Source organism: Amblyomma mixtum, chromosome 5, assembly GCF_055824585.1.
Source record: "Amblyomma mixtum isolate Tamu chromosome 5, ASM5582458v1, whole genome shotgun sequence".
Lineage (NCBI taxonomy): Eukaryota > Metazoa > Arthropoda > Arachnida > Ixodida > Ixodidae > Amblyomma > Amblyomma mixtum.
The window spans coordinates 26,531,290-26,556,567 of record NC_143016.1 but is presented as its reverse complement, the minus strand read 5'-3'; the positions used below and the strand labels follow the sequence as shown (position 1 = coordinate 26,556,567).

Here is a 25,278-nt window from a genome sequence, read left to right as displayed (position 1 = left end):
GCGCACCGTGACTACCGGCCGCATGCAAATCAATCAGCGTCGAAGCCAACGAATTTCAACACTTCAAGCGCGGGTGGCCCAGAAGAAACGAGCGATGGAAGAAGAAATTTCTAGGCGTCGTCCCTCGAGGGCGTCGCGGACAGCGTCGTGAGGAACGTATCGAGGTCGGGTATCGAGGAGACGGCGCTCGTTCGCATGCGTCCCAGACTCATCCCCCGTGTAATGCTCGAAAGGATGCCGAAACAAAGAAAGGAACGGCAGCATGGGGCGCGCACAATGCCGCCGCGACGCGTCGTGCATCGAACGCTGTGGAGAGCATCCAGGTCGTTGTCGCCGCTCAGCCGTGCGTGCATGCGTGCGGTGCCGCGCTACGAGAGTCCTCGGCCGTTGTCGGCGGCCCGCATGTTTATCTATGCTAATCGGTGCCGTAATCGCGGCCATGGTAATTAGGCATCCGCGCTACGTGCCTCCCTCCCCCTCCCCCTGTTGTTTGATTAGGCGTCGCTCCTCTTCTTCTTTCAATGCGCGTTTTATTGCGGAGGAGGAAGTGTATCTCCCCTGCGCGTTGCCGATCGAGCGTCCTCGCCAAACGATTGCCGATATCGGCGAGAAAGTCGCTGCTAGCCCTAACTCGTTTAGATTAGGAGCGTATGATATACTAGCCTTGTTCAGGTAGCGAAATGTTGCGAACTGCCGCTCATTCTTTGAGCTGTGTAGAAAAGGTGGCGTTTGCATGGAGATTGCGAGCACTGGTGTGAATCTGCTGCGGACTGCACGACGCGCTAAGCCGGTAGACCAAAAAACAAAAAAAAACAAAAAAACGAGGAAAGCAAAGATAAAATACCGGCAGAAACAAAGCGACAGCTGAAACATTTAACATGTCGTTAAAGCAACAAATAGCAATTAACGCCGTCGCGTCTTAACGGCGGAGCTCCCCATAACTTTGACATGGGGGTGTACTGTACATAGTCTACCGTTACCGCTTACCGCGTCTGCCAGCCACTAATGCGCATGTGCAGATCGCATCGACGGGCCACATGCAGGCACCTGGAGCCATCTGCGCGTGTGCATTGGCGACTGGCTCCCGCGGTAAGGGTTAGCGGTGAAAAAGACCTCTAACTTGAACTTCGTCACAGACAACGACAACTTTCTTGCTCTCGCCAGTGATGTAACCTTGAATGCTGCATGCAGATATGCTGGTGGACTAAGACGTCGACCCTAAGCACGCCATTTACGGGCACGTACGGACTTCAATGATCACCCGTAGCCGTCAAAACCCCCGCTTTGAACACACCTTCGCGTCAACCCAAACAACGCCCCTATGGAAACGGCGTAGTGTGCTTGGTTTGCAGTGGAACGTGTCGAGTTGCTTTCATCGCCTCATTCTTTGCTAGCTTTTGAATGAAAGAATTGCCTTTTATACGGAATAAAAATTGCGCACGTCATTCAAGCTTCTGCAGGTCAAACTGACTTAAAGAATTTAAATTAAGAGCACCAAACCACGTTCCCCTGTTGATTTGCTTTCTTGTTTCTATATAGGCTTTAAAAGTAGCAAACAGTAGCACACTTTGCCGGATTTAAAGAAGTTGACATGGGAGTGCAAAATAGGTTTCCGTAATATCAACTGTGCACCAACTCGTCCGATCAGCAACCCTCATCGCCTTATGCAAGACTTCACAGGTGACGATGTCTTTATTGCCCAGCTGCGAGGTTCACGTATGAAATAATTCCTGTGACCTGCTAGCCAGAGCAAATAACGGCAGAAAAGTTGGTCAGAAAGAAAAAAAAGAAAGGAAGATAAAACGAAAGTGGGGCTGGCATGTCGGTCAAAATATTGGTAGCTGCAAGCAGAAGGGCACAGACACGCTGTTGTTGGCGGTGTCAGTACACAAATACACGACTTATTATCACGATGGGAAATAAATGAACACCCAGACATTTACCCTTTCTCTGCAGCGTGGCAGTGTACCCCTGCCCTCCCTTAAATGGGCCCACTTTCAAACGCCTTTCACCGCATGACCTGAAATGGCAGTTTCTCAAGAGCCCCTGTTCTGCTGCATATACAGTAAAAACCTACCATTTAGAACCCCATGAATAGAATTTTCCACCAGGGAGAAGTGGGGGGGTGCAGTCTTTCTACCTGCGACATACTACGTTGACTCCGATGGCTACGCCGCTTACACCGGAGGAAGTCTCTCGTACATCGGTCGTTCCACAATCGAAATTATTCATGTAGTTCAGACGTCTATGCCAGGATCTCTGGGCGCTCGATGATACAACGTCAAAGTGACGGAGCCTGTCGATCGCGGTGTCCGAGGGTGACGCAAAACCATGCAAGCTGTCCAACCGACAGATCATGGCTTCCGGCAGCCGTCGCCCGGAAGAGCACTACCGTGCATCCCGCCCACCGCGACTCGCTCATTCACTGAGTGCTCAGGTGACAGGATAAGCAAATCAACTGTATGCTGGGCTGTATCGCATTGCTTCTTGCTGCAGGCAGTGACCGTTCCCAGTACACATACTGCGGAGCACGTGATATCCTCCCTCCGGCCAGGGAAAAAATTATGCAGCTGTTAGGGCCAAATCATATGCTCATATGCAGCGGTGGTTCGAACAAAACGCATTGATATGCAGAATATGTAGGTGCCGGCGCGTTCTTGCTCGCAAACCTTAACGATATTTGTATGGGTAAGCTCCCCCGACGCACACATCCTCGGCATCGTACGCTCTCATCTACTGGCCAATGAGGATGAAGTCCTTTCTCGCTCTATACTTTTTCGTTATCTATTTTATGTTTTTTCTCCCCCTCCCCCCATCTTCCCCCTGTCCCTTTTATTTCCGCCGGTCGCAGCTTAATACTTAAAATAGCTGATAGCATATCATGCCTAACACCCGAATTTTTCTTTTATTTTGTTTTGTTTTATGCGAAGCATACTACTTTAGCTACCACTTCAGCCCTTCACCGTGGTTATGCGCCTCCAAATCACGTGATACATGACGTCACACCACGTGACACGATGACGTCACGACAGTAGAGAAACGGGGGCCCACCTCGCGCCGTCGCTGTGGTTGTGCGCCTCCAAATCACGTGATACATGACGTCACACCACGTGACACGATGACGTCACGACAGTGGAGAAACGGGGGCCCACCTCGCGCCGTCGCTGTGGTTGTGCGCCTCCAAATATGATGCTTCGCATTCTCCAGGCTTAACCAAGTTAAGCCTCAGCGATTTTTTTATTTCTGTAAAACCACTGCTATTATGAGGATGCAATCCAAGACATGGACAACATCCTTATGTACCATGGCTTCAAGTAAATCAATAAAGCAATGTTCGAAAGCGTCCTAAGCTGCCGCAGTGATCGACAAACTGATGCACTTTAGCGATGGAACGCGCTTGCAGATGCACCATTAAGTAAATGTCCGCTCACCCCTCTTCGCTAGACGTAGAGCGTCGGTCAAAATTTCCCAGGCCATAGTGTTTGATTACTCTCGAATTTCAAAATTTCTGTACAGGGTCGAAGAAGGATCGTTCTACCCTCTGAGAACCTTGGTGGCTTTATCGGCATCTTAAGTGTCAGGATATACCGATGGCAAGCAGACCCTGTGGCCTGGGAACTTTTCACCAACACTGTACGTAGTGCAGCGCAGGAAATACCACTCAATATACTGTTTCTCAAGGTAGCATGGAAGGATTTCAAAACCTAATTTTCACATATAAGTCGTTTTATCCCCCGCAGAGTCCACTGACTCTGCACAGGCGACCACGCTCTCTACCGCGCGGAGCTTTCTTCAAGGGCGATTGCGCACTTGCTCTCTGAAGGCACGTGCATTAGGTCACCGGCGCTACCACGAAGGTAACCGTATCGACAGCCGCGCGCGACGCGCAACAAAGGCTCGCCACCGCCATCAGCTTTAGAGTCGTCGTTGGGCCAACACACTGCATCGCCTCTTCGGGTCTGTATGCGGCCGCGCGCGCAGCCGTCGACGTTTTGTCCGCAGCGTGTCCTTGCCTCTAACGAAGCCGTGGTCGCGACAGCGCTTGCGTCGCTTTCTGTGCCAAGGCGGGCCTAACCGCGACGTGACAGCGGAGCATCCACACACGGCAGTCTTGCTAAAAACGTGCAGCGCAGGTTATGGATATGTGGCCGGCCGACCAGCAGCCAAAACTAAAAAGTTCTTCACATGTATACAACTTATGTTGTTATTGTCCACGGCGTCCGGGTACTTGGCTGCCGTATGCGCTGTTGGTAGCTGCCAGTCGCAAATATAACTATTGCATGCGAATAGCTAACTAACGCCATGCATCTTTGTACCCTGTCTCACAATTTTCGTAGTCCTAATGTGGAAATTGGCCCCGGCAAATCAGGAACCTATCGATCAAGTCTGATCGCGCGTCAAAAGTCACGTGGCTGGATGGGGACGCATTGGCTACCGAACGCCTAATATATATCGCGACTGAAGATGCCATCGGCTCCGTTCTTACGTATCAGATACTTAGAGAATTCTGCCCCGTGAACTGCTTGAGCCAGCTTCCCCTTCAGTCCCACAAAACTGTGGGACTGAGTGCTGACTGCAGCACGGTGTTTTGCTCAGCCACGGTGGCCGCTAGTTGATTAATCTCCTGCAGCCGCTCAACTTCAACACAGAGCACGAAACGGCTAAAGGTGAAACATAGTAAGACCCCTACTGACTAACCCTACTAGCTGCATCCCAAAGAGGGGCTATATAGTAGTTAGCAGCAATGGTCACAGTGCGCTTTCAGTGTACGACTCATGCTGTCTATTCAAGCTTGCCCGAAGCGAGCCACACTTCTCTGTATAGCTTCTCCAATGCTGCATACTTCTTCGGCCCACAGTACAGAAAGATGGAGAGGAGGAAAAGAAAAGGATTGCGCGGCCCTTGTGGCGCCTTCGCTCTCGGTTGTGGCCGGCGTCGTGTCGTCAACTGCGACGCGTTTCCATTGTCCGCCGCCGCCAACGCCGTGCGCGCACCACTGCCGACGTGACGCCGAAGGCAGTGGCGACAAGCACGTTGGCGCTAGTTGGCGCTGGGGCTTATGCCCAGCAGCGACGCCTACTGTGCGCGGTGCAAGACAGAGTGACTCCCGATGGCGAAGACGACGGAGTAAGCACCCTGATGGTGTAAACCTTGCGGCGATGCGATCCTCTAACTCGCTCTCATGAAATCCTCATTTTAGCAAAGAAGAACCAGCATTTTATTTTTCTTTGGTGATCGCAAGTAGTTGAAGGAGACCCGATTTGGCGGCTTTGGGAACTCCAGCTGTCCAGTGCCTGCCACTCCCGCACCAGTCTCGCATGCCGGAAATACAATAGAGAGTTTTAGCATAGCTGGGACGTATAGCCGGCTGCGCACGCGCAGTGCCCCCCCCCCCCCCCCTCCTCCTCCGGCGCTGGAACCCCTGCGCCTGCGCGTGCGCAAGAGGCGTCCGGTGATCAGGTTGACGTCTCCGTTAGTACGCCTCTACTATGCTAAAACTCTCTAATAGTATGAAGCCGAAGAAGACTGAATTCCATTCCGCATCCAAAGTATGTCAGAAAACATATGCTTCAAATGTGTCCTACGCCCATGGTGCAGGTGATACTGCTCACGACACTCAGAAAAGCAAGGCTGGATGAAAGAAAGATGGAGAGGCAGAGGTTCGCTCCCCCTTCCCTTTAGAGAAAAATTTACTACGGGAGCACCACTTAGCCCCATTTTCTTTGGCGGAGAACGTTTAAGAAACGCATTATGGAAATAGGAAGGTGGAACCTGAAGGCCAATGTCACCATCCATTCTCGCAAACCACTGTGCAGACACGTTCGTAATACAGTCCTGTACATTGAGAGAACGAGTTAACCCCTGCTTGAAAGAGTTGAATGATGCAATAAACTCGTACAGTTTGTCATACAAATATCATTCAATTATCATACAAATGTCACGCATTTCTGCAAAATCATACAGTCATCATACAGATGTCGTACAAATTGTGTACTGTTTCTATGACGAAGCCTTTATGAGGTCATTGCATCATACAATTTTTTTTTTCAGTACGGACGCTCTATGGAAGACGATACACACAGAGGGATAGCATTACTTGCCACACAGACGATATGACTTAGAATGTTTCAGAGTTAATTCAGAGATGCGCACACATCTAGCTGTACAAAAAAATTTCTCGCTTTCACTTTTCATGCCATTCTATCTTTCACCGACAGCACTGGATGCTGTCGTTGTCGATGCCACAAAACAGGTACTGTTATTTCGTTCCAGGAAAGAGAAAGAGAAGTCTGGCTGTCTTCCGCGAAATGGCGCTTCTGATAAACAATTTGGGCACTCCAACGATACCTATTCGTTACCTCGCCAAAGACGTACACGCCTCATCATAATATCCGCAGTGCAACGACCCAGCATATCTTCGCCGGTCTCCGTCGCAGTAGCACCAACCGCTGCTGACGGACAGCTGTATGGAGCAGTCCAGCCGTCTTGACAGTGACGTTGGCGTTGTCTCCTGCAGCCGCCACGATACATCGTCAACTTATGGTGGCCTACTTTTTCCGGCGCATCTGTCGTGGAGCTGTCGCGAAGGCCACGCTCGCTTGTCTCCGCGGACACCCCTCCCAGATCAAACAGCACGGTGGCAGAGCACCCGGCGTTGTACACACTACAACTCGTGCGTTCATCTGTACGTGTATAAAGAAAGTGCGTGCCGCAGAGTTCGTTGGACCGTCGCATACGTGCATCTCCTTCGCGGAGGACGAACGCGAGGGCCATGATGCCACCGCATCGCCCTCTGGAGGAAAAAGTGGGTCACTGGCTTTGCGCCTTTAGTACATACACCTTCTCTGGGCCTTCTTGGCGCATGCGCACACACGCACGTACACATGTCGTGACAGCACAACTGTGCGGTCATACGCGGCAGCGATGCGACCTTTCCCTGAGTGAATGCGCGAACGTGTTCGCGGCCATGTTTGAGCGCGCATTCGGGCGCTTGGACGCTCGGCCGTGACTAATGAATCTTGCTTCGACGCCTGAGGGGAGGCCGTGGTGCGTGAATGACGCGCCTACCGTGCGGCTGACAGTTCATTCCAAGGCTGTGATACACGGCCCTCACGCGCAGTGTTAAAGGTCGCGATTTGTGTAACGCATTAGTTTACCTTGGCTGCCTGTGTACGCGCTATACTATACGCACGTTCTTCGAGTCCTTCAACCTGTCCAATAGTGAAGGTGACAATTTTGTGTGCGTGCCTGATGTGTTAAGGCCTTGACTGTGCTGTGTCAACGCGAAGCAATAAAAAAAAAATGCAGTCCAGCACTCATACTTTTAAATGCAAATAATATGCCAGGAGCATTTCTTCCGTTAACACGAGCGATTTAGGCACGAAGTGTCCTGCTAGAGGTGATGAATCCAGACTAAGCCTTCATATTGATCAGGGTATCGAGTCCTAGGAAAATTCAAACTGAAATGAAAGTACCCCGAGGGGATTGATGGGGCCTTCATTCTATTCCGTATTAAAAATATGTGACCATAACTTGCCACTCTGGCGACTTCACTTTGATTATTCAACACCGCCTTTGGGCAGCTTGACAGAATCTTTCAGTTCTAATATTAATAAAGCTGATATATATGCATTCTCGACTTAGACCGTCCGCGCAAGGGCGAGAATTCCTTTCCAGCCTATGCTCGCAGTCTTAAAAAGTAAAGTGAAATGAGGCCTTGTGAAAAAAAATGAATAGTGAATAGAATAAAGCGTAATGGGCAAATTGTAGACAGTTCGTAATTCCTCAGCCGATTAGGAACGGCTCAGAACACAAATGAAATTCCATTACGATGTTCTGGACAGTGACATTAGATCACAACGCTCCGGTGCCTCTACCAAGGATATTTTCTAGTGAAGCAGCGCAACGGCACAAGGCCAACGGAAGAAGAGGACAAACACAGCTCCTCTTCTTCCGTTGGCCTTGTGCCGTTGCGCTGCTTCACTAGAAAATATGTCAGACCAACTCGCCCACCAGTTCATGTTGTACTCTACCAAGGAGTTCCAAAAGATGATCCCATATTCTAACTTGCAAGAACTTTCGGGTTGTCTGTTTCTGCTCGTTAGAAATCAAACTGATACTTTCTGATACCTTTCTAGCCGTGCACTGGTGCGTACACTGACCCTGTAAATTGCGTCTCTGTTCGTCACTTGGGGAACTGCACGCCTTTTTTTTTTTTTTACTTCACGCCACGCGCTTCTTTTCAATCACAGCAGCTACTCTATGTCCACCCTTGCTTATTTTTTCGGCAATCAGACTCTTGCTTTCATTTTGCAGTACTTACTATACAAGATGTGCCTCCCGTAATATTCGGCATGCGGGTATTGAAGGAATTAATAACACTAAACAGCAGCTCATATGCTGATTGAGAAATGGTGCTCGGACACAATTTTATTTCATACGGACATACACAAAAAAGAATTAATGACCATTTGTTATACCGCCTCCGTCCGCCAACCCTAAGTGCAAAACAACTTTCAGTTATGAACCGAAATTTTAATTCACAGTGAAAAAAGACTGTACAGAGCCTCAGTAGACGTGAGCCGAGGACACGTATTCAGTCCACATCATGCAAAGAGGATCTGTAGAATGTACCCTTGTTATCAAAACTCTATTCCGGCCAATCTAAGAGAATCTCGAAAGGAAAAAAAACTGCGCTGTGTGCGTCGTGGCTCTTAATTCGCTAAGACACGTCATTAATCGGTGGAAAACAAAAGGGCTGGTACAGGACGCTATTTTTAGTGTGTTGCTTCGTTCATTTTTTTTCTCATGGACCTCCGCCACTCGACTGTATAATCTTGCTTTCCAATCAAGGCCGCTTTCCACCGTTTCCTAACTCCATTCACCTATTCCTCCTTCCGCCATTTCTCTCTTTATTCTTCCCTTCGCATTTGCTTTTTCTCTTCCCCTTCCCCTTACCCTCACTCACATTTCCCGCTGTCCAAAGAACCCCATATATATATATATATATATATATATATATATATATCTGCGTGCTCATACACACACACAAGGGCCAGCAGCACAGCGCCCTGTAATGTGTTTCCGTGGGCCGCAGGGACAGGTAGCACTGCAGAAAGGCGGCTCCTTGGGGACTCCAACGAGAGGAGACTCATTATCTGGCATCCCTTTGTTTTCTGCCAGCGTGATCTCGGCCCTCATTTGTCGTCCCCACCTTGAAGCCCGCTTTTGCTGTTTGCTTTCCCATGTTATCCCTATAGCTGTCTTTCTATTTTAATTTCTTCCTTCTCTCTCTCTCTCTCAACTTTCTTGCTGCCCGGTCCGACAGCGCCTCGTGTGGCAGGTCTAATTCTGCTCTGCGGTGCGGAAGCAATCAAAGCGACGAAAGAGTATACGGCCGGTCGGGCTTCCTCGTCGTTTCGTGGGAGGATCGTTTTCGGAGCTGGTTCGCTTTTCTGTTGACGCTCGCTTTCTTCAGACGAGGCCGCTGCTTTCTAACCTGTCGCTTTCGAAATGCGGGGACACATCAAGGTCGTCCTGACTCGAAGCTGGAAGCGAACTTCGCCGTAATCGACCGGTGCGAAGACCACGGCGATGACGCGCAAAATGAGGTCTGACGTCAACGACTGTGTGAAGATGCAAACAACTTAAAACCAGGCGTAGCAGGACGTTTGGTGCACACAGAGCGGATGGTGATAGCCCGCTGCGTTGCCTGTCATCAAATTTAGACATTGTGATTTTTCACTATTTCACACACAAGAACTCCGCCTTAAAAGGTTCGCGGATTTATCTGAGCGGTAATTATGCTCTGTGATGTGCTATTTGCCCGGTTTAAGCGCTTGTTGTTATCGGTGACTGAATGTGCGGCTGTGAAAGGCAGGATTTTGTTTTGTCGTTTTTATTTTTACTTTTATAGTATCTCTCTCTCTCACTCTCTCATTGGGTTCTTATTCACTTCCTTTATAGATTTCTGCCGATTGATCTGAAAATTTCCTGAACCTTTTTTGAGCGTTGCAAACAAACTGGATCTCCATGAATTACAGCCGTGCAACTCTTCAGAAAACATTTATTGCGCTGTTTAACGGCTGTGACGCGAGCGGTATGCGTGGACCAGAAGCACTTTCTGGGACTTTGCGGCAAGGCCGTAAAGCACGACTGAGCCAGCCTGCGCAGACCAAAGCAATATTGCTGTGAATCTATGTCGACTTACTTGCCGTAAATCTGTGCCGCGCTGCTTAGCAAGGAAACGGGAACATAATCTGCTCCCTGCCGCTAAAGCTCCACTGGACAGCGCGCACCTACTTGCTCTGCCCGTTCTTGTCATCATGTGTTCATTGTAATCTAACCTCTGTCCCCTTTATTAAAGAGGTTCGCGAGAGGTTCGTGAATACAGTCTGCACACACTGTGTGAATTTTCGAAAAAAAAAGTGACAGTTTAGATAGCAATTAAATTTTATTCAGCCAAAGCCGCGGACAGCGTGGGTTCTGAGGCAAGCCGCATATAGTGTAAGGTTTCGTGGATTCACCAGTTTCTGTTACTTGGGGTCCATGTTCACCGAAATCTCAGAAATACAGGAAATTGTCTCACTTCGCGCCTCATCGAAACACGACCTCCAAGGCCTGGATCGAAACAGCAAAGTTTTGCTGAGCAGCCGAACGCTGTGGAAAGTTTGAGTTCTGACGTGCTCTTTCCATCACCGGTGACCCTCGCCCCACCTTAAGAATTCAGTGCATGAATTCCACACATTCTGACTTCCAGGAAGGAGACGAGCCGAGGGCTTCACTATGTGGGCCTCATTCATCCGTTCAGAAACCTTGTACTCCCAGCTGCAACGTTGGTAGCAACGGAGAAGGCCGGCCCAGAAGACAGCGCCCTCTTCAGTGGATTCTACTGAGGCGCCCACCGGCTGCCTGCCGCCATTCGGTTCGTTCTGACGACCTGCCGAGTCAAACAATCCGCGGGCGCGTTTTGTTCTTCCACCTGACCCGTCGTCGTCTCCCGTGCCCAAGGATGGCTCGCCCACGTCACTCTCGGTGCCCCTCGCAGAGTGCTTCCTGTGATGAGGGGGCGGTTGAAGGACCTTCGTGGCCCGGAGTGATCTGCCCTTGGACGCAGCCGCCGTTCCCGGAAGTGCACGCTCCCGCCACCGCACAAGACTCATCTTCCTTCGCGTTGCTACATTCCGGCCAGCTGACCGCAGGAACAATGGACCCTTAAACGACGTAAGAGCCTCTGATGCGAAGACATGCGTTGGCCAGTCTTCTTAACGCTACGCATCGTTTATGGAGAAATGCTTGGACATTTTTACGTGTTATCTGCGCGAAGTGAAGAAAACTGATCCGGTGGCTCGCCCGGTCAGAAGAAACAATGAGACCTTCCGAGCTGTGCGCAGATGGCGCTGGCTTTAGGATAACTTTTTACGGGGAAAGCGGACGGAACCAGCCTGCGATCAGGTCTATGTGCTTCCGCAACTAAAGAAGGCGAAGGTTGCATGCCAAGTAAATTTATGAACTACTTTGATGACGTGCGCTGGAAGCGGAGGAATTTCGTTACTTTGATTGGGTGATCCTGTGAGGCCCTCCTCTAAGTACATCTTTTCTCTTGCTAAAACTAAAAAGCAAATATTCGCGTGGGACCACGCCAACGATGCATCTGTTCTTCGCGCCTTAAGTTTTTCTCTATCTCTGTCTCTCTCATAGCTTGGACCCTGCGGCTGTAGCGAAAAAGAAGAGGAAAAAAAGAACCAGAGAAAAAAGGAAAAAGAAATAGCATGAAAATGACTTGAAATTATGCCTTGGGCGTTCAGCTGTAGTTAGAAAAATAACAAAAGAGCTGATCGTGAACCCGAGAGGTGCTACTCTAGCATGAGCAGGAACAAATTTGGCAATGAACCATACATGGCAATATTACTTTTCAAAGGTAATCCAATTATCACCAATTAATTTATGAAATTTGCGAAAATGTGATTGAATTGCATTATCATTTACTGATCACAAAAATTATCAACATTACATTACAGTAATTTTTATGTAATGTAATGTCGATACTTTTTGTAAGCAGTAAATGATAATGTAATTCAGTATCGACGTTACATTAAAATTACTTTAGTAATTAATTGCGTTTATTTTTTATTTTCACATATACACGAAAGTGCACTCGCCGCAGCTGCTAAAATGATTTCAGATTTCTCAGTTTACTGCAGATTTCTCAGTTTACTGCATCTCATGGTCACCTGAGCTTCAAAGGCGTCGAAATTTTTCCCTGAAGATGGGACGCCCTTCGCCATGCTGAATAACTGTCCTACTGGTGCGCTTTAGGGCAACCGTGACTTGTGGCGGAAATTCTTCAAGCGCCGACCATTCGTTATAAAAGTGACATTTCGGCCCACGTCATTTTTTTAACGAATTTTTATAGACTCTTATCAAGACATAAATTGGTGCTAGCGTGGTCGGATTGGTCGTAAACGTCTTAAGGACTTTTTTATATGCAAATTAAACTAATTGCGGTGAATAGTAAATTGGGGCGAATGAGGTGGGATTGAAACCCGCGACCCTTGGATTGCGAGAAGGGCGCGCAACCTGTAGGCCACAAACACCCGTCGAGTTAAGAGAGATATAGGTGGACCTGGTGAACGCGCTGTGGTCTTTGACTTGGTGTGGCGTCTTGAGGGCATGCACTGATGCGTGGATAGTTAATTACGACTATGTTAATTAATGAATGGGTAATTCAACCATATTAATTTGATTTCTGAGATGGTTCATTGTACTTGAGCGGTTTGATGCGAGTGTATGTGTGATGCATCGATGTGCAAGGTGTGATTCGGGCATCACTAATCGGGGAAAGAGAGAGAGAGGTGTAAACGAGTGTACCGCCATGTGGTTATGCGATACTACTTTCACATTAGGTCTCGTCTGCCTGGCGGAAAGTTTCCATCCATCGCGGAGTCCGCCCAGAGGCGCTTCGATGCCATTCATCTCACCGCGACAATCGTATGTTAACTGCATCGCGACATTTTCAACGCCATCTGCAAATATGCAATAAAACCTCGCTATAACGAAACGGTTTGCGAAATAATGAATATATCGAAGAAATATCCATTCCCCTTGGAAGCTTCCTTGGCAACACATGTGTTTGATATCTCGTTTTTGCAAAGTAATATTTTACTTCAACGGGATATAAAGAACTTCCAATGATCCTCACCGGCCGTTTTTGACTATGACGACCTGCTGCGGTGCCCAAGTCTTTCGGACCGCATTCGACGTGGCAAACTGAAATCACCACGCATAACCTGCTCTGTCGAGTACCGCACAAAACATGCGGAAAACATATTCCGCCTCAAGTGGGGCCTGCATGGAGCATTTGTCGGGGCGATTCGTCAGCTTCGGCGTGTGATTTGACTCTGGTGTTCCCTTCTTCGCCAATTTGGGTGCGCGGACCACTGAACGATACCACGCTGTGCGATGCGCAAAGCCCGCTGCGCCTTGAAGGAGTTCTCCAACATCCAATCTCACGTTCCACAAGGCCCATCCTAACCTGACCTAAAATAACCTAACCTAACTTACACTGCGAGCGAGCTGCTTTTCAGTTTCCATGTACAGTTTAGTTTTTGTTATCGCAGCATGGTCGCATGCTTGAAACCATTTGGCAGTGCCCTAGGTGTGCTTGGCGATATCGAGATCCCGCTGACTCCACAGGCCCAGGCAACGGAAAACGGAAGAAAAAATATTTCCGTTGGCCAGAACGCGGCCATCGTCAAAGCCTTCGGTATGGCATATACACATTCTCCACAAGACACTGCTGCCATGCGGAGAAATGTTGTGGCTTTCGAGCTGGTGAGCTGAGCGGCGAAGGCAACCAAAACGGGTACTAGCGACGAAATTGCCGGTGTGCGCCTTTTTTTATAACGTCCCGTACCAGCTTCACAGCCAAGAAAAACGGAGTTACATATTCTTAACAAGCATTCTTGTCTTTTAAGACATTGTCCCTTCAAGGTCCGCTCTCTAGGCCCTGAAGCCCTTGCGGGCCGCGGAAGACACGGGCGCGTGTTGGCAAGGCTGAGAATCGGTTGGTGTGCACGCGTATATTCGGCCGCGTGGTGGGCGCTTGGTGCGCGTATTGAAGGGTTGAAGTCTTCCATAACGCACATGCCGGCGGACTAATTTATAGACGAATAGAATCAATAGAATGCAGCTTTGTTGGTTAAAAGTTATAATTCAAATCACAGTGACTGACGAACTTTTATAGCTTGTGTTCTGCGCAAGGAACCTGACAGTCTCCGGTTCTTGCTTGTATGTAATGCTTAATGCGAAAAATCACGCTTCTTGTTTTGTCATAGGTTTCAAATTCTATCCAAAGCGCGTCGTTCGTATAGCATCCAAGCCGGATGGTTTCAAACTCCAGACAACGATTTCTTCTTTATCTCTCGCTTGTCTCCTTGTGAAGTCGAGAAACGAAACGCCCATGCACACGCACACAGACACACTTTCTCTAGCGAGAGTCAGGTGGTCTCAGTCGCTATTTGGTAGACGTTACAGCGCTTTCTTCCGTGATGCGCACACGCGCACGTACTGCCACCTATGTGCCGTACTGCGAACCTCTCCGTTTCTTGAGCAACGCGTCTGTACGCGGGAAGCATGAATCAATGAAACGAAAATATGCATCGGAGCAGAGTAGCAACATTAAGTCATGCTTGTTTTTTTCAGTGAGGCTCCCTCACTCCCTAAAGGTCAAATGCACCTGAGCATTCATCAGCAAAGACCGAAGAAAACTGCCTCACTCCATAGTACCATACGCCTTACAAGTATTAAAATCAGCTCAAGTATTTTTCATGAGGCATGAAAAGCAAATAGGTAATACCTTACTGTTGTGCATAAATAAGAATAAAAGAATCATGAGATCTAGTAACTTATGAAATGTATCACTTTACCACCAAATGCTTACTGCTACTATGCGAAAACAGAGATCATGCAAGCATTTGCTATACACAAAATCACAGAAAATATGAATTGTGTGGTTGAGACTGTGGATGAGAATCCCACATTTTCTTGTAGTTGGTAGCCAGGAAAAAAGCCAGTGGTAGTCTTACCACTAATTCCTACCAGTACTGGTATAATTGGCTCAAAAAATCAACTTCCTACAAAAACAGAAAGGCATACAATGAGTCATTGTTGATGTAAGTTTTTCTCGGTCATTATAATGCAAGCCATCACAGTGTCGTAAGTTACAAAAACAAGGACACATGCACAAACAGGCGATAAACAGATGACATGTGACAATGCTCGGGAGTAAGTCTTGAAGCATCAGTACACATTGTCTCGAGCAAAGAGAGGTACACATAGGCATGTGTAACACGAGTAGCTGTGACACCTTATGAGTGTGAGTGTTGAGAAGGCAAAGCTTGTTCATAGCAGTCCGCAGTGAACATAACCACACACACTTTCACAGCTCAAGGTGGCAAGTGCAGCACAACACTCAGTCCTGTTTCCATTCATTGTAGTCAAGAAGCACCGGGAGCTTCTCCTTATTGCCAGAAAAACTAACAGTCAGCAGGCCATTTAGCGACCTCATTTTCTCCTGACATTCACCCACTTTTTCTGCAAAGAACTCCTTAAATTTGGACGAAAGTTTGCGTTTTTTCTTGGCCTCTGGTGCAGTTAAGCCCATCCAATTTGACAACAGAGCATTGTCAATGTCTACTTCCAGAGAAGCCGTGTCATCAGTGATGATGGCAGAAAGCTGCCACTGTTCTTCAGGGCTAACCTTCAACTTGCTCGTAGGCATGGCAATGTAGCCCTTAATAATCACCACCTCCGACGTGTCCGGCTGTTTGCCGTCCTTGAGCACAGAGCTCAGACGTGTGTATGGCAGAGATGCTGCTGGCCCTTCGTCAACAGGTCGTTCCTGGGGCTGCTCACTGCGGTTTTCATGACTTGGCCTACCGTCACGAGTAGAAGTACTAGGCTGCGGCTCAATGTTTGGTTCAGTAACGAGTTTATCAGAATCTGAAACATCCTGCAATGCTCCAGCATCTGCCGCCTGTGCTTGGAAGTCAAGTTGTTCCCGAAGAAGGTCTTCATCAACTTCGTCATCAATGCAGTCCTGCATTTCAATTTCTGGCCCTAGTTTTCCCAGATCAATCTGGCTCATCAAGACATCATCAGGGTCCATATCTGCACTACCAGCTCTATCCCATGCATTATCTACATCGACTGCAGAACTGGACATTCGAACTGTTGTCGAGTTGCTGTTGGCCATGGGTATCGTGGTCGCTCTGCTGTCATCGTGGTGGAAATCGCGTCCACCCCATGATGACAGATTACGTGCACGAGCTCGCTCAGGCTGATCAGAGGTTTGATTGTCACTACTATGGTGATTTGCGACCTCGTCCACACTTAAGGCGGGAGTGACAGTCCGTCGGGGCGGTGCCAAGTCGGAAAAGTGGGAAGGATCGCGACCCAACACTCGGCAGAGCAGGGCCTCTTGACAGTTGTCTTGCAAGAGGGGTTCGACCGCACCGCCGAGAATGCGGACGTTGTCCGCCCGAAGAAACATCAAGCCGCGCCGGCACTCAACGGGGCCAGTGACTAAGATCTTGATGCCAGGTCGCATGTCGACGCTCATGCATCGTACCGGTTCAAACTCGATTGCCTGCATGTGCCGAGTGCCGTCGGTCACGTCGAGCTTGAGCATTCTCTTCGGGCGTGCCTGCCACGCGAACGGTTTCTCGTCCGGGTCCGCCCGAACGCCGGTGTTTTCGTTTTCTGTATTTGTGATCTTGAGAAGCTGAGAGTATGCCGGCTGGCTCACGTCGTGCACGCTCTCTACTTGGAGAAAGTATGAACCCTTCAGCACCAATTTGTGCGCGGAGACTGCGCTCTCGGGCAGGCATGTCATACCCAGTTCCCAGAGATTTGTCAGCAAAAGTTGATAGTACAGGTGCTTGTACAGGTCACCGCCAAATGCCGATGCTTGCGTAGACGAGGCTCTTTCAGCTTCAACGTAGCGGATGCAAGCCTGCAACCAACTACGGTTGACTTTGATGTGCTGTTGCGCGAACCTTTCGGCGAGATCGTCCAACTGATCCATGACGCACACCACTTCAGTTCACCGACGTACTTAACCAAGTTCACCTACATATTATGCGCACCTGACACAAGGACACGCAGTGTCTAACCACTTTAGAACATCAGGCAGAAGAAATACTCGCAGCAAAACAAACCGCGCTTGCCGCGTTCTGCATGAAACCGCATACCGCTTGGAGGGCGATGGTTTAGTTTCGCATGTGGGCTAAAAATAAATTTGCCGCAATTTGTATAATAAAATATTTTGCTTTTACGCGCGCATCCGAAAAAGAAATCACTAAAAGACGTTGTAAAAACTGAAACAAAGATTTTTTTATTAAGCATGAGGCGCCATCTATAGCCTGCTGCTGAAAGTAGTCTCAGTGGGCGGCATTTTTGACATGGTTCCCTTCGCACAACTCGCGGAAGAACGCGCAGCAAATCCGAGGCAGCTGTAAAAGCAACGCCAGCTGAACCTAGAACTGTCCACACTTGAGACTGTGCGTGAATGGGCTCTTCAGCTGCGCCGGTCTCGAAACCTGGTTCTGGTAGTCGTCGTTGGGATCCTTGTGATCTCCAAGCTGTTCGTCATGTTTGTTGGCCGCGATTGCCTTGAAGAAGAATAATTTGATTATCAGTAACTTAAGAAATGAAAAAAAAAAGCAGAAAATAAAGCACAGCGTTACTCATGCAGGTAGCAGTCGCCTGTTACAGAACATCCTGGCAATCACTCGTTCGGCGGTGTAAAAGCGCTTTGCGACCAGGTTGGCGTAAGGAGAAGCCCCATGGGGATGTACATTTCTAATCATGGCATAATTACCGTGTTTATCGGCTTAAGCGCCGGTGTTGCACTAGAAAGGGCAGTTGCGCAAGTTCTTAAATATTCATACTTTAAGCAAAATTTGTTCAATACAGCACATAAACGTGATTTAGTGGGGACTTCCAAATAGAGATCTAGGAGCCTCTCTGAAGGTCGAATAGCATTTTACAGGTGCCAATGGCGCAAAGCAAACAGGCGGACTACCTATTCAGGTGAGCGACTATGCCATGTTCGACGACGAAACTCAACCATGAGGCGATGATACGAAGACAAAAAGAGCGCGGCGCTTCAAACAGGTTCGGGAAAATGAAGGAGCTCACGGGGTTGGCGGCGCCACCGGCCGGGGACAGCGCATGGTCTGCGTTCTGACCGGCGGCTGCGGCGACATCCTTGTTGCGGCAGAACCAGCGGCGGAAGAAGTTGCGAATCGCTGTTAGCCGGTCCATACCCCAGCCCTTGCCTTGCGGGGTAGATTCGCTTCCCTCGTAGCACAAAACCTGCGCCGCGTGCACCAGAATCATAGGCATAGCGGCTCGTCCAGCCAGTCACTGAGTGCTGCTATAGTTTTGAAGTGTCTCCGAGCTAATTATAACCTCCAGGTGCAATGTCAACGGGAACAACTGTGAAGTCAAGACGGTAGCCCTCGGTTTGTCTGCATCACGTGGCGTTGTCAGCGCTTCTCGTTGACGACAAGCTACCACGCTCGATCACCTTTGATCACCCTTGTGATCACTAGCCTGTGAACCCCTCGTGCATATGGGGTATCGAGTGTCCACAGCTACGGCTAGAAAACACTACCGACCAAAGCAGTTAGGGAGACCCATTGCTGATCTCACAGAACACCCATCGTCCTCCTTAACATCCAAAACAATTAAACGCACCTATAACTCACTCCTAACACCCTGAAGCTTCGAATATTTTTCTCAGACGGCTCGCACATACTCCTCTCTTTCACTCTGCGCTTGCAACTGCACGGCTGGCTTCGCAGTACCCATTCCACAATTTTCTTAACGCTCCCCAAGAATGGGAATCCGGCGCAGGATAGGCCCCTGCAATTACCTAACGAATTCGAGCGTTAGCAGTCAGGTAGCTGCTCAACTGAGAAGGGCTGCGGATGAGATCGGCTCTAGACTGGCGCTGTCAAGGTGCACTTGTGTGCAAAAGGCCTCCTTTGTTTACGTGGCCAGGCTAATTGTCACGTTCATCGCGGCTCCCAACAATGGTATCCATAACGGGAGGTTCCTCTCAGCGCACCCAACCGCGGGGTCAGAAGAGAGTCAGGCTTACCACTCTGTTCCAGGCCGTCACATAGGAGGCGTACATAGACGACTCGCTGAAGTTGCGGCTAAACTCGGTCAGCCTGTTCCTGTCGTCCAGGTTCATAGGCGGGCTCGGCGGTGGCTACCATGGGTACGAGGCGGCCCGACGCGAGCCACGCATGCTGTGTCGAACCTCCGACGCTGCTGCTGACCAGGCACTGGAGTGCGCGTGCTTCAAGAGCACTACACGCGCACGAAAGCGAAAACGACGATCGCTAGTGTAAATTATGTTACCGATAGTCAACGATCGTCATTGCTAAAAAGTGTTGCTGCTGGCCCCACGCTAAGACCTCTATTAAGCAGTAAAAGTTTTTCCTTCATTCATTCATTTCCCTCACCCCGCCGCTAGTCTCGTAAGCATAGTTCTTTTTTTTTATGCAAATGCTTGCCGTAAGGGATCATTTGGGCTGGCTGCATGCTATATACTATATAGAAAGTCGTGTAGGCAATTTTCATGCAGTAACCTGAGCAGGCTGGCCCCTCTTATTGTTGCCCGTCAGCCACTTGGAGAATTCTTCCTCCCGTCTGGCCGTGAGTCGCACTTCCTGTAATATTCGTGTCTTTGAAGCCCTTCCCTGCTGAAGTCCACAACAGGCGAACATTCACCTCTGCGGCCGGTGTGGAACACTTTGGGCATGTGCTGGGTCACTGCAGTGCGCTGTCGTTTCTCTTGAACGCTTTTTTTCCATTGCTTCTTTTTCTTCTGTTTTCCACTTGATTTAGGTCGTCACCAAAAATGATTTTTTTTAACCTGTCTATGGGCCCTCACTTGCAACTCTCGGCATCGGCTCTCCCTTCAACAAAGGTAAGTCCAAGCCCGCTCTATTCACACATTTGCCCGTATGCAGGCAACCATGGCTCGCAACAACACGGCGGCGGTTGCATCGCGTCGCGGCATGGAGGAAGGAAAGAACTCAGGAGAGGCGGTTACGTCACATTGTTTGAAGCCGGCTGCCCCTGCATACCTGCCAACTCTTCCGAATTTTCCGTAATATGTACGATTTTGGACTCGTATAACAATTTTACGAATCGTGCCTCAAATTTTACATAACATAAATTTTATTTGCGAAGAACGTTTTAAATTCTATTAAAATACCACGGGCTCCTGAAGTGATGCCGCCATGTAACGGTATGACCTGTTCGACAAACAGGTCGCCCAGATATTATTCCCCAGGTCTCAACTGCATGTTAACTTGCTTCCGGCGCAGCTCAGACATGCGCGCCACTGCAGGTGCTTTGACGATCGGCAGGCCTCCGGCGATAGGCCGATAGACAGTTTGGCTGCGTAGTTTCGTTTTCGGAGCTTCGCCGCCAGCCCGGATCTGCGGCGGCTATCCGCTGCGCTTTTCAGACAGCCAGCCGAGCTACACGCCGTAGAGAATGACGACTGCGTTGTCGCGGACATTTTTTTGTTCGCTTGTTTACTTATTAAGGCGTCTTAAATGCCGCTCCGGCAAGGCTATGAAACCAATATGCGCGCTTCCCTCGATTGTATCCGCGTGGTATTTCCACTCTTCCAGCGCGCCGAAATTACGCGCTCGTCACGTGCTGCTCGCCTTTTCTGCGTTTCGTCACGTGCGACGCCACGTGTGAAGCTCCAGCGCTGCCGCGTCGAAAGAAGCGACGCATCGCGACAATTTAAAAAAAAAAAATGTGTGCTGGTAGCGAAGGTTTTATGAATTTGAAAGCCTTCAGGTTGGCAGGTATGCCCCCGCTCCCCTACTTGGCTGCCGTCGCGGCGCGAAAGCGCGTGACTTCCGGCGCACTTTTTTGCGCGCGGCTCGGACAGCGAGGGCTTCTTCTGAGTTAGAGCAGAATCGGCTGGTACAGGCGTTCGTAGTTAGCCGTATCTCGTATGCTGCCCCCTTCCTTGATCTTCAAGTTTCATAAAAGGAAAAGATTATCAGGTGGTGCACGATCAAGTTCTAGGATTGCCCATCCGTACCGCCTCCTAGAGCTAGGCATGCATTCCCTGGAAGAAATTACGGAAGCAGTGAGAACGTCCCAAATCGAACGCTTAGCCGGGACCACAACCGGCAGGGCCATTCTAGACAAACTCCATATGAGCCGAGATAACAGAACAACCGCCAAAGTTGACATGCTCGGAGAAGCTCGGGACAATATAGTTGTACCCCCATTACCGAGGAATATGCATCCTATTCATGACTCAGTGTGCCGGGCCAACGGGCAGAGGCGCTAGAGAAACGCTTCCGCTCCTACAAAGACAACGTGGTCTATGTGGACGCTGCTGAGTATGGTAAGAACACGATGACCGTCGCGGTCGTCAGTAATAAACAACTCCTCAAAATAAGTGCCTCCATACTCTCGGGTAACCCAGAGGCTGCAGAGGAAGCTGCCATCACTGGCTTGTGTAGGCACAAAAGCGAGGTACATCATCAGTGACTCCAAAGTTGCCATACTAAATTTCAGCAGGGGCCGGGTCTCCCCTCTTACGAATACAACTCTAAGCCGTCATGTAATAGACCGGAAAATCACACTAGTCTGGACACCAGCACATGCATCCCTGCCTGGTAATGAGACGGCCCACGAGTTCGCCTGAGGCTTTTCCTTCCGGGCGGACCCGAGCGAGGTGGTCTTTACAGACAGGGATCGCATGGTGACAGAGAAATTACACAGCGCTATCGTTTGCAACAAGCTAGACTTCCTCCAGCGGATACATCCTTGTCCAGAAGCCATCAACTGGCGCCGGTTACAAACTTACATCTTTCCAAACCCGGCCCTCTGGAGTCTTATGTATACCCAGGGCAATTTTCAGACAAATGCGCAACTGCGAACTTAGGGCCACCTTGGACCACATACTATGGGAATGTCCTCATGCCCCCCGGTAGGGACGAGGTATAAACACGAAAGACCAATCGGAGACCTTATTACTGAGCTCCGACCCGGTGACTCAGCTACAACTCGTCCGACTGGTCGAAGCCGCCGCCGAGAGTCAAGACCTTTCGGCCGTCGTCTAGGCGGGTAGCCCTCTGGCTGCCCTCTGTCTGTTGGACATTAAATGTTTTCCTATCCTATCCTATCTTCTGAGTTTTCCTTACTCCATGCGTCACGGCCACACGAGCGAGGTAATCCGGTTGTCGAGAAAATCCGACAATGACATCCGACCTTTCGACCCAAGGCGTGCTGAAGGAGACAAAGTCTGCCACTGCCTTCCATTTCACGTCTTCTGGAAACGGCTTGAACCCCTCCGCACGCCTATTAGGAAGACACCTTACAAGCTATGACATCTTCTCTGCGCAGCTCCTTTTGAGCCTGAACACCTCTCGGTTAGGGCGTTTAGTTTCCACCTTCACAATACTGTGGCGGCTGGCGGGTTACAGGCTTGCCAAGGAGCCTTCTGCCGCATTCACTCTCCTGCACGGGTAGATATGCCTAATTGCTGACACAGTGCTCAGCTCGAGGACCAACCTGGCTGAGGCTGGGCTGTGATCAGTCCCAATAACAACCTACATTTGATTTTATTGGGATATCGAGTCTCTCTCTCTCAGTTGTGAAAAAAAAAAGAAAAAACAGACGCCCGCCGAACATCAGCCTCGGCGTAGTTTGGCAAAGTGAAACACAACGCAGAAACCGCGTTGGCATACGCACAGTATGTCGACCGAGATTGGACCCAGCGAGCCACTTGGTTGGTGTCGTCATGCTCTCGCTTGGCTTTTCTCACCATATCGCAGTACCAATCAAGCTTGCCAGCATTTTGAAAGGTGCTAGTATGCACAGCATGTGTGCGTGAGCAGTCGACGCAGTACTCGTGGTCACAACTTTTGGAGCCCACGTGACCAAGGTTACTGCTCTTCCCTGGTTGAGCCGCCGCGGTGGCTCAGTGGTTATGGAGTAGTAGAACTTTTTGACGGGTTAGTTGGTACATCGTCTTGAAAGAATGTCGTACGCCAAAAAAAGGACGAAACAGGAAGGAATAACACAGAACAGGAAAGAGGCGCATCTTTCCTGTTCTGTGTTATTCCTTTCTGTTTCGTCCTTTTTTTGGCGTACGACATTCTTTCAAGATGGTTATGGTGCTTTGCTGCTGGCCCCAAGTAGGCTGGTTCGATCCCGGCCGTGGCGGTCGCATTTCAATGGAGGCGAAATGCTAGGGGTCCGTGTACTATGCGATGTCAGAGCACGTTTAAGAACCTCAGGTGGTCGAAATTATCTGGAGCTCTTCACTATACGGTGCCCGTCATAGCCCGAGTCGCTTTGAGACATTAAACCCCATTAACCAAACCCAACCTTCTCTGGTTGTGACTTCAAGCCCGACGCTCAGAAACGAAACCGAAATCGCTCAGTATAAATAATGAAATAATAAATTACTTACAGCGCATATATGAATCACGGAGCGTGTATCACGTGTCCTGGTGGAATACGCAACATTTGAAACAAACAAACTAAAAATCTGGTGTCTCCATCCTTTTAAAGTCTGGCTCCATCGAAGGGGTTCTCTAGTGGTTCGAGGTCAGGTGGAAAGAAAAATAAAAAGGGATCAAGAGTAAGCAGCTGGTGGCCTGTTTTACACGTTTTTATACAAAGAGGAGGTATCATTTTTAAAGATCGCTGTCTGCTCCGTTTATGGCACAGGCCTGAACCAGGTGATCGCCAAGCTCTGCCACTGTTCTCATTGCTATGCAGCCAGTACAGAATTGGAACTGGGAGGCCAGCTCTCGACCGATTGGTACGTTATGCAAAGACATGGGTTTCCCTTTTTCTGCCGAACGTTGTGTAGTGCTGCCAACTATTTATTTTTCTCCATCTCAGGTTTCAGAAAACACGTTAATTATTTTTACTAAAACCACAGTGCAATTTTCTAAGCCAAAAGAAGAGATGTTCCGATCACCATGCACTGACAATAAGTACAAAAATGGTTCCCTGCTTCGCATTCATGCAGTTGATGCATTCCAGCATGGTGGATCTGAGATTCCCTGTGACTACTAGTGGGGGGGGGGTCTGAGACCTCAGACAACAATGACTTAATTTAAGCCCTGCGTCTATTCCCACTGCTGCCAAACGAGAGGAAAAAAAAGACAACTCTCGGACATGCTCGCAAGAAAGCATGAGCGAAGAATCTCAGTGATGCCATGGTTGTGGTACGTGCCCTCCCCCCCCCCCTTTTTTTCTGAGTCAGGCCACCTCTCAGTGCCGTCTCAAAACTCATACATTCCCGAACCCAATTATGTGTCATCTCTATCATCCGGGACAATATTCAAATGAGTGCAAGCTATGCAACGACAAAACGGATCTCATCCATATTCTTTGGGAACGACAACTTGCCCCCCTGGAGAGAAAAAAAAATTAAAGTCACTCGACCAATGGGAGACTCTCCTACTCAGTTCTGATCCGGAGACTCAAACAAAGGTCGTCCAACTGGCCGAAGACGCCGCAAGGAGCCATGATCTTCTTACCGTCGTTTAGGCGAGGGGCCTCAAACTGTTGGAAATAAAGCTTTACAATCCAGTCTCCCACTTCCTGCCGTAGACTTTCATGCTAGGGGGGGGGGGGGTGAGGTATGCGGCGTTGTTGCAGCTCAAGATAAACCTCTCATCCTGATTGTTGGAAAAATATTTGTCATTTAGAGTACCCGGACAAACTAAGAACGTTGGTTGGTTTATGGGGTTTAACGTTCCAAAGCAACTCAGGCTATGAGAGACGCCGTAGTGACGGGCTCCGGAAATTTCGACCACCTGGGATTCTTTAACGTTCACTGGCATCACACAGTACACAGGCCTCTAGAATTTCGCCTCCATCGAAATTCGACCGCCGCAGCTGGGATCGAACCCGCGTCTTTTGGGTCAGCAATACAACCACTGAGCCACCGCGGTGGCCAAACTAATAATGTATTAGCATAAGATACATACACTGCCTGAAGGTAACGAATGTTCATGTATTTCTCAGAAGAAGCTGAAAAATATCAGCTGCTAGTCTGTAACTAACTCTGATTCACGACTTAATATTATCTGCTACCACTCTGTTTTGTTAGAATATCATATGGCCATAATTATACGCAGCAACAGCAAATTTCTCTTACAAAGGGTGAGCAGCCGGCTCTAGCACCATGAAGATAACATA

At 49.1% G+C, this 25,278-nt stretch overlaps 2 protein-coding genes across 2 annotated transcripts; both read right to left on the bottom strand.

The window, feature by feature from the left end:
- Window positions 1-15,162: 15,162 nt before the first annotated feature.
- On the bottom strand, window positions 15,163-17,242 carry LOC149341569 (recQ-mediated genome instability protein 1-like). The gene has a single exon (XM_089541997.1). It carries the CDS (start codon window positions 17,084-17,086, stop codon window positions 15,473-15,475), a length of 1,614 nt encoding a protein of 537 aa, XP_089398123.1. The 5' UTR covers window positions 17,087-17,242; the 3' UTR covers window positions 15,163-15,472.
- Window positions 17,243-17,537: 295 nt separating this feature from the next.
- On the bottom strand, window positions 17,538-19,399 carry LOC149341568 (uncharacterized). Its single transcript, XM_089541996.1, has 3 exons — window positions 19,169-19,399; window positions 18,202-18,378; window positions 17,538-17,672 (listed from the first exon to the last, which is right to left on the bottom strand). The coding sequence occupies exons 1-3, from the start codon at window positions 19,262-19,264 to the stop codon at window positions 17,538-17,540; spliced, it is 408 nt and encodes a 135-aa protein (XP_089398122.1). The 5' UTR covers window positions 19,265-19,399.
- Window positions 19,400-25,278: the final 5,879 nt, after the last annotated feature.

Coding starts and splice junctions, on each gene's coding strand:
- LOC149341569 (XM_089541997.1), bottom strand. CDS start 17,086: ATGGATCAGTTGGACGATCTCGCCGAAAGGTTCGCGCAACAGCACATC.
- LOC149341568 (XM_089541996.1), bottom strand. CDS start 19,264: ATGAACCTGGACGACAGGAACAGGCTGACCGAGTTTAGCCGCAACTTC. Junction 18,379..19,168: donor TGACGGCCTGGAACAGAGTG/GTAAGCCTGACT, acceptor CACGCGGCGCAG/GTTTTGTGCTACGAGGGAAG. Junction 17,673..18,201: donor CCGGTGGCGCCGCCAACCCC/GTGAGCTCCTTC, acceptor TTCTTCTTCAAG/GCAATCGCGGCCAACAAACA.